At 34.9% G+C, this 17,727-nt stretch overlaps 1 protein-coding gene across 2 annotated transcripts in view; it reads right to left on the bottom strand.

Annotated features, from left to right (window-relative positions):
• The window catches only part of WDR41 (WD repeat domain 41), a 58,360-nt gene extending 44,631 nt beyond the window's left edge, over window positions 1-13,729 (bottom strand). Inside the window, exons 1-4 of one of the 2 annotated variants that reach the window (XM_036225897.1) lie at window positions 13,382-13,729; window positions 11,151-11,266; window positions 1,559-1,607; window positions 262-393 (exon numbers count right to left, since the gene is read on the bottom strand). In XM_036225897.1, coding sequence (XP_036081790.1) covers window positions 262-393; window positions 1,559-1,607; window positions 11,151-11,266; window positions 13,382-13,432 — 348 coding nt within the window. In that variant the 5' untranslated portion in view covers window positions 13,433-13,729. The remainder of the gene's footprint in view (window positions 1-261; window positions 394-1,558; window positions 1,608-11,150; window positions 11,267-13,381) is intronic. The other variant, XM_016127768.2, reaches the window with a different exon arrangement.
• Between the last annotated feature and the right edge of the window lie 3,998 nt (window positions 13,730-17,727).

Raw genomic sequence — 17,727 nt, 5'->3', positions numbered from 1 at the left:
CCATTTCCTCCATTTTGCATACCATAATGGTAACTGGAAAGAATAGCTTTAGTCGTGGGGTTTCCATCAATAATAAATCTTAACCTGCTATTTCCGGTCTAATACTTTTCAGTTACCTAATGCTTTTTAGAAATGTCTTACGAAAGCTAGAACAAAACATTTCAGCTAAAACAGGTACAGACAGACCCCAAGAGGCTAAAGACTAATAATGGTCCCTTGGGTCACTATAGCTATTTCTCTCTCTTCCAGATTTAAGGATATAATAACTGTTTTATCAGCAGAAGCTGTCAAGATCAGTTGACTTTTTTCGTCACAACCTTCCAAGCAAGGAAATGTAATAAGAGCTGTTATCTTTTGTGTGTGTCCATTGAGTTCCAAAAGTTTTTCTCCTGTCTGAAATACCAATAAAAATGTTAATAGGTTCATATTTTGCAATTTAAATAATCTTAAATGACAACATTAAGAAGAATCACCATGTAGAAAATATATATACACTCTATTTGAAATTACTTAGATCTTATAATTTAAGTAATCAAAAAGAATCTAAACAGGTACAGAGTAGCATAAACAATTTTAATTATTTTCTAATAGAAAACACTATTTATAGCATTTTTATAGCAAAATTAAAGAAATATTCTTTCCATATGATTTTAAAAATATAATTGGATAAATCAAGCAGAAAAATATCAATAACTTAATCTAGAGGAAAAAATACAAAGTCCTCATTATCCAAGTATTTGTATCTAAGTCTCCACAGTTATAAAGTTGTGGCGGCATAAAAACAACAAACAAACAGCAATACAGCCACCACCTATAACGTCGGCCTCTATTCCATCTTTTTCTATTTAACAGTAACAGCTAATCTCACCCAAAGTCTTCATTCATCAGTCTCTCGCAGAGTTCACAAGTAGTAAACATACAAAAATACAACGTAAATATAACAAGTTGTAAATCTTTCCAAGGTTGCAGGATTTCATGAATGTGGGGAACATAATGTTAAAGAACTGCTATAATCACAGGCAGAGCCATTGAAAAATGAGGATCAGACAGAGAACAGATAACAAGAGAAAAGATAAATAGTTCAAAGAGAATAATCTGAGTATCAAAGGATCAGGAAAAGAGGCCCGGGATTAATTTGGTGAAGTTTTAAATAATTTTTGAAAAAAACAAGCCTTTTATTATATTATTATTAAATTCAAACATGAGAAGTATGTAATACCATGCAATCATACAATTTTGAAAATTGTGTCTCCCACAAAAATCAACACAATTTATTTTCAGAATCACTGTATAGTTATTGATAACTTCAATTTTGTTCAATAAGATTAAAACTTTTTTTTCATAATATGGTATTTGCTTCTCAGAAATAAAATCTTAATTAAAAAACTCTATTATAAAATATTGGTTCCCATCTTAAATGAATTCATTCTGATTGTCCCTTTTCAAGTATTAGCATTGGTCTACTAACATGCAGGTATATTCCTAGATAGTTTATGAATGCATACTCGACTATACAGTCATGTCTTTATTACACAATCCACACAAAATCAATACACACCTGGGCATTCCACACAACCACAACTCCATCATCACCAGCAGATGCAAACCTGGTTAGAGAAAAAAGGTCAAGAAAAAAAAAATCACTAATGATGTTTAAGTGTTAAGATTACTAAGAACTATCAAACCTTATCAATGGTATTCTGGTTTACTAATATTAATGCAGATTAAGTTCTTTAAACTAATTTAACAAAATATTGATGGAATAACCTCTAGGTTTTGTGCCAAGTACTGAAAATCTAAAGATGAATGAGACCATTTACAGTGTTACAATGAATAAACTGCAATGTTAGAATGCAGATCCGTAAATGATCTTTAAAGTCCTTCCTTACTTTAAAATTATATGATTAAACCCTGACTTAGGTGTCATGAAGTCAAGTTGAGGAACAGCTTCACTGATAGGAAGTGACAGTCCAGGAATGGAACAAAGAAATAATGTCCTTAGATAAGTTCATTATTTCTATTATTTTATCTGTAAAAATATTTTCAATCTACTATTTAAAGCCAAGATCATTCTTTTAACACCTCTCAGCGCTTCGGTCTTTTTATATGAATACCATTTTCTTGGTTTTGAAGGTTTGGGGGTTTTTTGAGGGTTTTGTTTTTTAGTGAAAATGCTTGAAATGCAAAGAGGAAAAGGGAAGTTTGTTTCATAGCATGAAAAAAGAGCTGCGATGAACTCAGTTACAGCTTACCACTCCTCTTTACCTCCCTATCTTCACTATATGTAAAGAAACAATCACTTATATTTTGTAGGGAAGATATCTGTGACACTATCAAGAATAATAATTTGTTACACAGGAATATTCATCATAGTGACTGCATTACAATAAAATAAGAAAAAACTGTTTTTAAGCACTGTCCCAGCACAATGGTGTACTGCAATCGCACTGTAAACATATTGAGTTGTTATTAATGTAGTAAACAAGTTTGTAAGTGACCCTTTAACGAATCAAAACAGATACCCGGTTGTTCCCATACTATCACTTTATTCACTTGAATTCAGGTTTGCTTTTTTGAATAGGAAAGAAAGAAGTGGTATTAGAGAGAGCCAGCTATGAAGTGCATGTAACTGACCCCTTGAGTTAACAACCATTAATAATACTCCACTAGCAGCTATAGCATTTAGAAAACTTGTGCTTCCTTGCAAGATTGTTATTAGGTTTCACAGAATCTGGGTATGCCCTGAAAGTTTTCATTAAAGTAAACATGGTTAGCCATACAAATATCATTCAGGCAAAAGTAGAGAACTGATATACTAGGACACAAAAATTACTTTGTTTCTAAGAATATCTGTTCTAATGAATTTTACCCCTATATAAGATCCATAAAATCTCACTACAGACAAGTGACACTTTCCTTAACACTCCAAACTGAGCTTCAAGTTCAAATTTCTCATACTCAGTTTCAAAATCCCATACTAACTGTTGTCTTCACTGGCTCTGACAATTTCTATACTCAGTACTCATTTCAAAACCCTTTGATTACACTGCCTACTGTAGGAGCTAAAAGATTACCCAGGAGATAGGATATTGGTCAAATACAGTCTGACAAAGTCTGTTAATAATATTTTAATATAGAACTACATATCTTTTTAATGAAAAGGACCTTTAAAACTTCTTAAGTAATGAATTAGAAACTATACAGTTATTTTAAAATGTATGCCTAACATTTATTCTTATTTCAAAATGAAATATATAAAAGATCCGAAGATCAAAATCATTTTTAAATTAAATATAATTTTTTATGCTTAATTACATGCATTTCCTAAATCATAATTCTAATCAATGACTTGAGTATCAAAAATAATTGCTAGACATAAACCTGCAGTGGCTTGTTTCTAGACCTATTAATTTCTTTTTATTTGTATAGTGATGGCGGGAGGGCAGGACTCAAGGTCTTAGATTTTCTTTACTATAGAACATCCATTTCTATTGATTCTTTAAACTCTTATAATTGTTTTTCTCCATTTTAGAAGACTGCAGGTTTAAAATACTTGCCTTTTTCTAAGCTTGATTTTTAACTCCTCATTATTGTTTCATTCCATCTGAATTTCATGAGTTCACAATGAGAGATGATTGAACAGTTGAGAGTTTAGAAATGAAGCATAAAGCATTTCACCTCAAACTTTAATTCAATCAGTAGTGAACAAAAGTTAAATCTAAACAATGTTCAATAGTAATGCATGAAATCACAGTCAATTTTTTATTGCTCAGAAGTCAATTACTCAGTTAGTAGATTATTCAGGCCTTTAATTCTCTTGTATATTTCTATTGCTGCCTACTACTGTATCAATATATTGTCATAACAAAAATAGAAATTTGAAAATTTTTAAACCCAGAAAACCACAGAATAAATTTTTTTATTTTTCTCATTCTCCTGTCCCATTCTTATGCATATTCTTCAAGTTTTCTTAACTTGAAGCCAAGTCTTTAAAAATACTCATTAAGACTACATAATTAAATGACTAAGCAAAAATGAAATGCATGAAAACAAGTTTAACAAGGTGAAGCATGGATTAATGAAGACCCCTAACAGAGCTTCTGGAATGTTCCATCCTCTCCCTATGATTATGAGATCTAATTTATTGTGAGTCAATGATTCACTCATTCAAAAAATATTTAAGCACTAACTGTATATTAAATACTAAATAATTATACACACACACACACACACACAAAGAATAAAGATCAATGAGACTATTCTTGCCCTTGAAGAGTTCATAGTCTATATTACTAAGTAATGCTACAGGGTCCAGGTCATGTATCCACTGAGAAATCTCATTTCTACTTATTCTAATTTATAGAAATCATTCCCTTTAGACACTTTCCCTTTGAATATCTCAAAGAAAATACTCTCATTCTTGCCAACTTTGGGCTCAAAGCACAAATAATTCCTATGTCCATTACCTAAGTGCAATTTAATAGTTCTTATGTGAATTTATTTCAATTAAGTCAAAGGTGCTACAGATGCAAATATAACCTTAGAGGACACAATAAAAAGTAAGGCCCATAAATCTAAACCTTCCTGTATTCAATATCTACATAGCCATAAAGCAATGGGAAAATATAGACCATTATGACAATATAGAAAATCCCTGTGGTTAACTAACTTCCCACCTAACCCACAAGTACTTTCTACTACATGATGCATCTAAAATAGTATATATATTTTTTTACAATTAAAATAAAGTTGAAAATCCTGCTATAATACCAGAAACCAAACAAAACTGAAAAATAGTAAAACTTTCATTTAGAATAGATTTTTACCTAAGTAGTTGTATGCTAGAACTACTTGAAGAAAATTAGAAAAATATATATAGAAACTTGTAAGAGAACTTGAAAGGAACTTCAAAGCATTTTCAAGAGCTATAGACATTAATGTCTCTGATTCCTTCATTAAGAAAAATGTAAATACTAACAACTTTAATATCTGAATATCTAAGACTTTTTTTTAGTTCACAAATAGAATGAAGCTGGGAAGATTCCCATGGTCATTTGCAAAAGTAAAACCTTTGGTAAATTCTCCCCTCCCCTAAATCACAAATACAAGGGTAAACTGCATATCAAGTTTGCAAGTATTAGAATAGCAAAAGATTCCTGTGACTTCTATTAGGGGGAACCGCCATTTCCCTGAGCTCGTTTCCACAAAGGAACTTCTACTACTAGAGAAGCATCCCTAGCCTCTTCCTCCTCCACTGACCTAATCAACGCGTTTGAGAATGAATTTAGCATGCTCCGTTCAGACCCTTCTAAGTTCTGCCTAAGGATCTGTCTGTTCATGGAGAGGGTACATTCTGCTTTTTGTTTGAGGTAAGCCTACATCTGAATGAGAGGCTTCCAGATGTCCAGTTGCACCAGTGATTCACTGAATAAGTCTACCTAACTCTGGGTGAAGTATTAGGAAACCTACTGTGGTTATATACCAATGCCATGTCCTTTAATCCAGGTTTTGCCAGTTATTACTTTATTAAGCTAATATGTTCATGTGTAATTTCTGCATCTAATAATATCTAAGTTTTATTTTACATAACAAAATACTTTTAAATTGGCATTTTTATTTCCTCTATAACAAATACATGTACATCATTTTTTTTCTTTTTATTTTTCATTATGGAGAATTTAAATATACATAAAAGTGAAAGCAGTATAACAAAAATCCTCAGGTACTTATCGCCCATCTTCAGTAATTATCAACTCATGGCCAGCACTGTTTTATCTGTACCACAAACAATCCCTCCTCCACACATTATTTTGAAGCAAAGCCCAGTCACTATATGTCATTTCATCAGTAAATATTTCAGTATATATCTTTTAGAACTCTTTTATATCACAACTAGTTAATGACATTTAATTCTTTAATGTCACCACATACCCAATCAATGATCAAATTCCTCTGATTGTCTCACAGTTTTTTTATCAGAACCAGGATCTAAATAAGGTTCATACATTGTAACTGGTCAATATATCTCCAAAGTTTCTTTTATTCTATTGATTCTCTCTTCATAATTTTTTCCTTACAATTAAGAGTTTGTTTTACAGAGTTCTCACAGTCTGGATTTTGCTAGCTACCTTCCTGGGTTGTCATTTAACAAACACCTCTGTTCCCTGTATTTTTGATTAATAGATCTAGAGATTGAATCAGATTTAAATTTGACCCTTTGGTAAGGCCACTTCATAGCCAATTTGTATAGTCCACTAGGAAATACAATTTCTGGTAGTTGTGTGTGTGTGTGTGTGTGTGTGTGTGTGTGTGTGTGTGTGTAATGTTAATTGCCATTGCCTAAATTTGTTATTCTATGAGGCTGCAAAATTACAATATTCCAATTATATGATTTTTCCTAGCTTGAATTCTTCTATAAAGAGAAATTTCCTCTCATCAATTATTACTGGTCCCAAGATAGAGTTTGTATAGAAAAGGCAGTATAGATCTTGATTTACGGATATCCCTTACGGAGAAGACTAGCTGCTCAGCTGTGAGGAATGTGGTTATCTGCCTCCAGCTGCTGACTTCAGGGTCCATTTCAGCCTTCAAGTCAAAACCATCCTATTGCAGTTGGCCTCCAGGCACTGTGATTAAGCAAGGTGGTGGAAGCCAGGAACACGTTCTTGGATGAGCCTAAGCCAATGACTAAGCAAAGCAGGGCAAAAAGTATGTTATTTCCACTCAACGCAGACTCCTCAGAAGGAGGAGTGGGGAGCTCTAAAGGGCATTCTTTCCTCCAGAGCTCCTCACTGGGCTTCCAGAGACTTTGTCACAACTGCAGCATAGTCTGAGACAGCTTCCCTTGTCCAATCCTGCCTCTATTCTTTTCCCTTCAATTGGTGTTTCCAATAAATCTTCTGCATGCTTAACTTCATTGTATTGTCTGCTTCTCAGAGAGCCCAGGTATTAAGAGGATCCAAATCATCTTGACTATTAATTTCTTTTCTCTGAATGTTAGTGAAAAAGTTACTCTTAGCTTAAGAATATTTTCTGAAAGATGTAACATATTATTTGTTGTTAGTGAACTGTCACACCGTACTGAGTTTGTTTAGTTTCTTGTGAATATACAGCATTACTAGCCATCCTAGGGGCACATTTTGTTCTCCAGTCTGGCATTTCATGGGTCACCTGATTCTTTTCCAGTCATGATCACCATCCTACATAACCTTGTCTGTTTCCTGAAGTAGCAAAGAATGGTCAAATGAGCAACAGAGAAAACTATTCTTAAAATGTGTTATGAACTCAGTTTAGTTTAATGTGTCAAATGCTAGAGTGTTACATGCAATTTTAGCACAGTCCATTTTCTGGAAGACTCTTGCTGAGGCTTAGCCTTCTTTAGTGATCTCCCAATCAATATGACCCTCACTTCATGTTCAAAAAATACTAAAGAAGAAAAGAAAAGGCAGCTGTCTGTTAGGTTATACAGGACTTATCTGGTATCTTCAAAAACCAATCTGAGAAAATTTTCCACTCACTGATTTTAGCTGAGCCACCAAGAAAACAAGAAAATCCTTCTGCAAAACTCTCAATAAACTGATATTATCTAAAGATCTGAAGCGTGAAACCTGGATTATAGCAGCTGACCAAAAAAAAAAAAAAAAAAAAAAAAAAAAAAAAAAAAAAAAAAAAAACCAGAATGTCTACAGAACGAAATAAAAACATAAAAACTATAATGATAAAATACTTAAGGTATTTGGTAATTTGACAATGCATAAATATACACAGGCAATGGTAAAGATAATTCTAAACAATTAAGGATATGTTGAGCTCTTATTTATAATAAATATTTATATAGTTTGTAGATTTTTTATGTCTTTGTTACCAATGACTCTTATTTTTTCAGTACAATATAGAATTGAATTTTTAAAAACAAAACACAAGTTCTATAGGTCTGTAACTGATTGAAAAACTTTATAACTGATTATATGGAAATATGGACATAGTGATGACTTAAGCACAAAGAATTAAATGATTCACGTAGCAATACCTTCACTTCACTGCAAAAGCCAAAAAGTAGGCTTTTGCATCTATTCTAGACATTTATATTCACTGTGATAGATAGCAAACATGGCCACAAATTATTCTCCCTCCCTATGTTACCATTTGCAACAAGACAGTTCCTTCTCTCATCAAGAGGTAAGTTTATCCACTTGCTGAATTTGTGCCAGCTCCTGACTTGCTTCAGCCAATGAAACAACAGCAAACGTGATACAAACGGAGACTTGAAAAGTTTTACATTGGGCTTGCCTTTCTGCTGGTATTAGAACTCCATAATCACTATGTGAACATGCACTTGAGCAACCACACAGAGACCTCCAGTCACCCCAGCTGTGACCACTGTGAACCAGCTAGCTCCAGCCATTCTACCTGTTGACCACAGATGCACAAGTGAACCTAACCGAGATCAGCTGATCCTGGTGCAGATTTAAAACAAATCAAAACAAAACAAAACAAAACAACCTACCCAACTAAGGTCTAGCCCCAATTGCCATCCTTCAAAATAGTGAGGTAAATATATAGTGACTACTTTAAACCACTAAGTTTGGGGTGATATTTGACAGAGTAATAGATAACTGATATAATCACCTATAGCTTTTTACTTTTTACAAAACATTTACTCTATCACTGAACAACTGAAATATACACAAGCACCACTGTGGGGAAAAATATAATCAATGAGCATTATAAGATGACCTCTTCTGAAGATTCTTCTTCTATGTAATAAGAATAGCCAAGAAGACATTTTGGAGGACAGACAGCAATGAACATGGAATCTTAACAGTTAATCTATATAAAAATTTAAAAACCACATTCTAAAAGTATATTGTATATTTTTTATTTCATTTTCTTAGACAAAATGATCTGAGGACTCCTTAAGGCCAAACATTAATGATTATGGTGCAAGAAGTTATTTGGGATATTTTTAACTTATCTAGCAATTTACTATGGTAAAATATAGTACAAGAAAATTTTAGCTGTCTAATATTCTATCTTCCCAGAGATGTTTAGTTTCAAAGATATGACTAAATAGAGTATCTCTTATGACATACTAACAACAAACATTACCAAAAAGGCTGAAGGTTATTGGACTGTGGTTGACATGTTATTGATTGGTTGGCTTATATCACAACAGGAAAATAATGTTAATAAGCTAGTAATATATATATGAGGCAAATCTTTTCAGGCAAAGGTGAAGAGAATGTTGTTGTATAATAATTTTGGATTTTGTCTTCGGTTTCTGGAAGGTGGGCCCCTCGAATGTCTCCTGAGTTTATGCTAATGAGATGACTCATGGTGGGCCCCTAGACAATTTAAGGATAGGGCTGGCCATGTGGGAAATACAACCATTTAATTAGAGGGTTGAGGCTTTTAAGCCACAGATATGAGCATGACCTCCAAATTGGGATGGGGGCGGGAGGTGCTGGAATTGAGTTCAATCATGTGGTGAATGATTTAATCATCCCTATGTATGAAACCCAAAGACGAACTCAGGATGCCCAAAGCTTGAGTGAGCTTTCCTGTTGGTGATACACGCTGATGTGCTGAAGGGTAATTAATCCACAGAGTTTGCATTTGGGACCCAACCAGACCTTGCCCTATGGGCCTCTTCATTTGGCTGGTCCTGATTATATCATTTATAATAAAACTGTAATCATAAGTACAGTGCTTCCCTGAGTTCTATCGGTATTCTAGTGAACTGTCAAACCTGAGGGGGTAAAGGTAATGTATAAGCCAGTTGGTCAGAAGTGTGGGTGGCCTAGAAACAGCAGAGATTGCAGTTGGTGATTGAGGTGAGGGAGTGTTGTGCAGGGCTGTGACATAACCTGTAAAATCTGACCTAATTCTAGGTAGTTGTAGAATTGCATTGCACATGGGAAAAGCAACTAAATACTAAAGACATAAGAAAGGCAGAGAGAAGACAGGTTAATAGATATCAGAAGAGACAGTCAGAATTAGTAATAATCACAGTAGCAGTCGCCTATAGTCAAAATTAAAAAAAAAAAAAAAAAAAAAAGACAGTATCAAAGGCAAAAGAGACAATTAGAGAATTAGAATTGATAGTGGAAGAATTGATCCAGACAACAGGAGTGGGGTTAGGGAGTTAAGATGGCAGCAAACAACATGTACAGTTACTAGTCTGGGGACTCATTAATTCATTTAACTATCTATTAATTACCTGCTACATATAAGGCACTGTGCCATGTACTGAGGATACTGTGGTGAATAAGAAAAATATGGCCTCCACTCTCATGAAGTTTATGTTCGATAAGTGATGATAAATACCAAATAGTTACACAATTATGTAGTTGTATAATTGTCATTGTGATATATGTTACAAAGAATAAGCATATAGTTAAGGCTTCAATAAACAGATATACAGATCAGTAATAAGCTAAATCTACCGTCCTATGACCTACACACCTTTATCTCTATTTGCAAGTATATTAAACAATATTATACATGTTAGCAAGGAAGTATAAAATAATGTACATTTTTTTATTTTTAATTTTTGACACACAATTTTATATTAGTTTCAGGTGTATGACATAGTGATTCAACGTTTATATATCTTACAGTGATCACAATAATCCCAGTAACCATCTGTCAACAAAAACAGTTATTACAATATGATTGACTCTACTCCCTATGCTGAATAATATTCATTTTAAAGGGTTTTTTTATCAATAATAAAAAATTCAGATTAAATACTTACCTTCCACTTAAAAAACACATTCCTTATAGTACTTGATATTTATACATTTCCCATGTGTTTATTAAATTTAGATTCATCTTAACATAGTTTTAACACCATCCAAATTTTAAAGTCATACACTTTTCTAAACTAACAAAAATATTTGAGTTGTCAAAAAAAAAAAAAAAACCTCAAACAAAAATAACCATCTAATCACCAGATGACACTCTGACTTTTGAGCAAAAAAGACTTCAAATACATATTCTGTCAAGATGCAGAGATCAATTTCTACTAAATGTTACCAATGATCAATTTTAAATTTTTAGAAAAGGTGGGTTAATTTTAAAGTTGTTTTATTACATTCCCTAAAAATTCTTTCCAAATAGGAGTCAACTGGACAACTAGAGTTTCTTACCTGTAGTCATCTAACTGTACCAGAAATCGTACAATATCATGATGAGCTTTCAGTACAAGCAGTTCAGTATAGGGGTTCTGGGTTTGTTCTTCGCCTATTGTCTGTAAAGGAGATTTCTTGTTTTGAGAAAACAAAAAGCCAAAACAAAAAAGAGAAAAAGAGATAAAATGTTTTATGATAAAGCCATACTGGAATAATATTGCCTGGTACACATCTAAGAATATAAGATTTTCAAAGCTGTAAGATATCATGTTCTAATACTACATATTATTTTCGCTAAAATAAAATGACTGCCAATTTAACAAAAAAAACATTTCTCTTACCACAAATCTACACCATAAATTTTATTATTTTCAAGTCTCAAAGAATTTGCAGAAAGGGTGAATTTTATTTTATGGAAATTATACCTCAATAAACCTGATCTAAAAAATTAATGGGCCAATCCAACTCAATATTAGAATGGGTGTTTCTCAATTGAAACTTCACAGAAACAAAACTGTAAGTCAAAGGAGTAAAATACAATATAGACTAAAAATTATCTAGCCCATTATAGACACTAATTATATATTTGAAGAATAAATGAAGGAATAAAAGAGTCGATGAATTAAATGAATCCAACTTTGGACAATAATGTGATCACTATTAACATTTACAGAGTATTGAGTAGCAGCCTGTATGCCGAACACTGTGCAAAGCACACACGGCATATAACTGAATAATTCTGTAAGGTAGGGCTTATTAACTCCATTTCTGTAGTCAAACCCAACACTATTTCATAAAACCCCTGTTCTTAACCTATAAACTGCAGTTTTTCAAACTTCATACTATTGACATTTGGATGAAATTCTTTGTTGTTAAGGGCTGTCCTGTGTACTGCAGGGTGTTCAGTAGCATCCCTGGTTTCTACACATTAGATGCCAAAAGATATTCACCCACACCCCAAATTGTGATTGCCAAATGTCCCCTAAGAGTTAAAATTATCCCAGCAGAGAAACACTGCTTAAACTAGAACCCTGGATTCAAAGTTCTTGCATAAATTAGGAAAAATCATTGACTGTAATAATGCACGAATTCACAGCAGTTATATAACTTAAGTACTCTTACATGAAATGTAAAACAACATGCATAAATGTCAAAACAAAATCTGCCCCAAAGCAGTAATTTTTATTTATCCCATATCCCTTCTAGCAGTGTTACTGATGAGAAAAGCAAAAGTGAGAAATCTGAAAACTATATATACCACTTCCCCCAAATGAAAGGTTGCCAGGCAAGGCAGAATTAATCAAAGTCTATGATTCATCAAATAATCGAGTTTATACAAAACTGTCATACTTCATAAACAGACTACTCAATTTCTCAGTTCTTCCGTAATCTTTAGAATTTAAGCCTATCTGAAATAAGCCTAATTTCAAATAAAAAATACTTTTTAAAAAAAAAAAGAGGTAATATGCCTCAACTGCAAAGATATGAGGAAGTTAAGACTGAGAAGGAAGGCTGCTCACTCACAATCAAGTTTGTTATTTTTAACAAAACAATTCTTATGAGAAATAAAAGGGACCTCAACACGAATTCTAGTCTTTGGTGGCATACGAAATAAATTCCAGACTCCAGCACTTTTAAGGTTCCAAAACTACTTTATTTGCAACATTTCAAATATAACTCTCATTACTGTCTATTCAATTATTCAGGCCCATGAAGAAAGCCTGTCTATAGAATCAAAAAGCATTTAATTAGAAGATCACTTTCTTGACTTTGAAGTAAATTATTAATTTTGAAAATAATTATATATTTTTTGTTATTGGGTAAAAAAAAAAATCGATTTATATCTCCTGAGCAAGCATCAGTTGATTTGGGGAAGTGACACCAACGCAAATAAACCAAAAATATGAAGTTGCAGTCGCCGTTTGTTAAGTCTGATACTTTTTAAAAATTGAAATGAGATTGTTTTAAGCAGGGCGAAGACTAGCTAGCTGCGTGTCCTTGAGCCTGTAGCTGAACCACACGAGCTTCAGTTTCCTCACCTCGTGGAAGAGAGACACTGTATTTAACTCTCAGGGTCTTAGGAAGACGGAGAGTAGAGTAGCCGCGGAGCCACCCCACCCCCGAACAGACCCGCCTCCCCAACACGCAAGCCCCGCCTCCACGCGGGTCTCCATAGTTCCGACCCCGCAACCAGGCTCAGAATGACGCCTCTGCAGGGGCGGACAGGCAGGCTCCACCTGGGGGTTTACCTCGGCCAGTCCCTGAGGCTCTCTGCCTCCCCCAATCAGCCACCGCAACATCCGGGTAACAACGGCGTCTCGCTGGGCTCAGGGCCCTGTCAGCCGGAACTCTGCGCCGGGCTCAGCCTCCTCCTACCGCTCAGGTAGCAGAGCAGTGGAGACGCTGATAGTTGCCACCCCAGATCTGCCCACCGAACGAAGCGGTGCAAAGCAGAGCCCACAGGCCTGGGAAGATTTTTGTCCTCACAGCGCTGCAGTACCCAGCCACAGAGGCTTGGCTTGGGATAGCCACCTTGGGAGCAGCAGCCGCCGAAAGCTTAAAGCGGCAGCGGGAATTCAGAGGCGCGCGCAGCCCTGAGTGATCACGCGCGGGGGCGTCGCTTACTTTGTGCGTGGAGCTTGGGTAGCTGGAGCGGCCCCTAGTGGACGCACTGAGCGAAGCACCCAAGCCTAGCAAGCAGGCGTGTACCAATACTCCCCTTTCTCTCAGATGGCTTTTGCATCCTGCACTTGTCTGGGAGACCAGGAAATCGCTTCCTGGTTTCCTAAAGAGCTAGCTGGAGAAGGTGTACTTCTGCATCCGGGCTAATCCAGAGACACACGTGTACACCAGAATAAATCTGGCCATTTTTTGTGTGCCATAATACAGGTACCACTAAAGGGCAACATAAATCCTCAGGGTAATCCTGGAGTCCCTATCTTATAAGGAAACCAAAGCTCTGAAAGATTAGGTAGTTTGTCAAAGGCTAACAGCTAGGAAGTGGCTACCATGAGATTGGAACCTAACCTCTAAACTCTAAAACTAGTGCTCTTGACTGTATGCTATATCGTCTAACCCAATTTCCCTAAAGAACAGAAGACATTTTATTCTTCTATTTTGACTACTAGATTTCCTTAGGTAGTCCGAGAGTTGTAGTTCTCTACTCTGGCTGCATATCAGAATTACCCAGGAGGCTTTTTGAAAAATATACATTCCTGGCTTCCACCCAGACTTATTAAAACAATCTGTATGGTTAGAACATAGGAATCAGAGTTTGGAGAAAGGTCCTCAGTTGTGATGAGTAACAACGTTTGAGAATCACTGACTTAGGAACTACCTATACATTGTGTCTGTAAATATTCATGCATATATTTGCATATGTGATTGTTAGGTTCAAATGAGGATCCTAGCAGTAAATTCTTATAGAGAGCCTACCACAAGTATTCCAACCAATCAATAAACATGTATTGGGCACAGATGCACTAGAGATTCAAAAAGCAATCACATAAAATAGCGAGATTCTAGGATCAAGGCAAATGTACTAAACACCAATAAAGAAGGGCCATACACTCTAAGGCATGTTGTTTATGGGCAGATGCCCAATCTGACAGAACCTAGAGAAAAGGAACTAGGATTCCCTATGATCTATCTTTGTATTCATTTTGAGTGCATTGGACAGAGGAAGGGTCAGGAGAAGGTTGCCTTCAGTGCAGTAGCCCCAAATTGCAGTCTGTATGCAGTTGAAGACAGACCAAAATAGAGACTAGCCCCTGGTAAAGGAGGACTCATCATAAGTGAAATGAAAACCAAGAACATCTTGGAAGGACAATCTTCAAGTGTAGCAACATGGTTGTCCAAGTAACCTAAATTTTTTTCCTTCTAATTTTCCACATTCTTTTGAGGATTTTCCCAGTGCCTCATTACTGATCTTAGGAACACTCTTCTGGTCTTTTAAGCACTGGTCGGGGATGAACACTTCCTTCCTTGGTTCCTTTTAGGACAGTTCAGAAAGAACTTTATAGACAATTATACTAGAGTAACCTCAGAGAAGCCGGAGTAGGAAGCATCAAGACTCCATCTCTCTACCTAGACAACAATTGTACTGTCAGAAAATGTCTGAACTAACTATTTTGGAACTCTGAAGTCTATTTAAAAGCTCGCAGCTTCCAGGGAAAATCTTAGTTAGCACAGAGTCTGGCCACCATTGTTTCAAACCTCACTGACTAAAGCTGCTTCCAGGAAATTTAAAGGGACAGTAGATTTGGGTTTTTTCTCTTGCCTTTTCTCCTCTTTTGGGAGACAAACATTTCAGGATTAGGACATTCAAAAGCAACCACACATATAGGGGAATTTAGAAAGGCACCACACATGCCCAGCAAGAGACACAGGCTCAAAAAAAGATCTGATGAGATCTTAAGCTTTCACCTCAGGCTAATCCTCACCACAAAGATACCTTTCAACAAGTAAAATAACCCAGCAAATTCTGAGGAACAAAGAAAATGACTTCCCGAGTTAAGACATTAAAAGATTCAAATGTCCAGTTTAAAAAAATATCACAAGCATACAAAGAAACAGTAAAGTATGGTTCTTTCAAAGCAACAAAATAAATTGATGGAAACTGACCCTGAAGAAGCCCAGACATCAGGTTTACAAAAGACCTTTTTAAAACTGTCCTAAAGAGACTCAGAGTTCAAGGAAGATGTGGATAAAGACAGGAAAACAATGTATGAACAAAATGGGAATATCGATAAAGACAAAGCCATTATAAAAAGGAACCAAATGAAATTATGAGGCTGAAAAATAGATTAACTAAAACAAAAAATTCCCTGAAAGGGTTTAAAAGTATATTTGATCAGAAAAAGAAAGAAGCAATGAAAGTAAGACAATGGAAATTATCAAGTTTGAAGAACAAAAAGAAAAAAAGAACAAAGTGAACAGAGCCTAAGAAACCTGTGGAACACTATCAGGTAGATCAATATATGACTTGTGGTAGTCTCTGAAGGCAAAGAGACAAAGGGACAGAAAGAATATTTGAAAATATAGTGGCTGAAAATGTCTCAATTTTTATGAAAGACATGAATCTATAAATCCAAGAAGCTTAATGATCTCCAAGTAATATGCATAGTGAAATAGTATTCAGCCATAAAAAGGAATAAAATTTTAATATTTCTACAATATGATGCACTTTGAAAACATTATGCTAAGTGAAATAAGCCAGACAAATATACAGAAGGACAAATATTGCATGATTTCACTTATATAAAGTACTTAGAATATACAAGTTCATATACAGGGAAAGTGAAATAACAGGTTATCATGAGCTGGGTAAGGGGAGAATTGAGAGTTATTGTTTAGAGATACAGAAGTGATGTTAAGGATGATAAAGTTTTTGGTATAGATAGTAGTGATGAAAACACAACAGAATATTTGTACACTTACGAATGGCTAAGTGATAAATACTATGTATATTTTACCACAAAAAAAGACAAATAGAACAATGTAACAGAATAGAGTCCAGAAATAGAACTATACACACACACACACACACACACACACACAATCACTTTTATTTTTTACAAAGGTTTAAAGGCCATCAATGGAGAAAAGATAGTCTTTTCAATAAATGATGCTAAAACAATTTGACATTCATATTCAAATTAATTATCTTCATTTTATAGTTCACTCTACATACAAAAAATCAAGAAATGTGAAGCCTAAAACTGTACACAACTGTAGAAAACATAGAAAAAAACCTTTGTGACCTTGCATTAGGCAAGATTTCTTAGACATAACCTCAAAAGCACAATACAAAAAAGAAAAAAGTGATACTACTTCATCAAAATTAATGTTTCTGCTCTTTAAAAATACACTGTTAAAAGAATGAAAAGATGAGCCATTAACTGGGGGAACTATTTGTAAATTATTATCTGATAAAAAGCTTATATCCAGAATAAATTCTCAAACTATGACAGAGGTCCAGTTCTAGGTAAGATGGAATCAACACACAATACCTTTCATTTCCAACAGAACACTACAAAACCTGGACAGAATGAATAGTGCAGCTCTTTGAGGATTAGAAAAGGTTGGATTAGGGAAGGACATCAGAGTTCAAAACACCACCACATCAGCATTTCTTCCTCCAGTGTCCCCCCAGCCTGAATCTCATGCAGCCTCAAATCTGGAAGTGAGCACTGTCATGCAGGCAGAGAAAAATACAAAAGAAATACTCTAGTTCTCGCTGGGAATCAGAAAAGAAACTCTTAAAGTTCAGAGAAAAATCCCTGGGAGGTGGGAGAGTTCTCCTTTTTCTCCATTCTCTTGTACCATGGACTCCAAGATAATCTATAAGCAATGGTGGCAGCAGTGACAGTGGCTACCAATAAGAGACTGCAGGAGATAAAATTCTAAAGTAAATGAAACTCTCTATTCAATTGAATTAAGGCAGCAAGATTGTGGGTCCAAGGTCTATAAGTGTTTTTACCTCTTCTTTCTATCCTCTTACCAGTTAACACCAGAGGTAGAACAATCATCACAATAGGTCATTTCTGAATAGAGATCCAAAAAGGGGAGCCCCAAAGAACCGGAAAGTATTAGA

The sequence above is a fragment of the Rousettus aegyptiacus genome, unplaced genomic scaffold, assembly GCF_014176215.1.
Source record: "Rousettus aegyptiacus isolate mRouAeg1 unplaced genomic scaffold, mRouAeg1.p scaffold_m13_p_8, whole genome shotgun sequence".
Classification (NCBI taxonomy): domain Eukaryota; kingdom Metazoa; phylum Chordata; class Mammalia; order Chiroptera; family Pteropodidae; genus Rousettus; species Rousettus aegyptiacus.
Note: the sequence above shows the minus strand (reverse complement) of the source record. Positions and strands in the feature narration are given on the sequence as shown.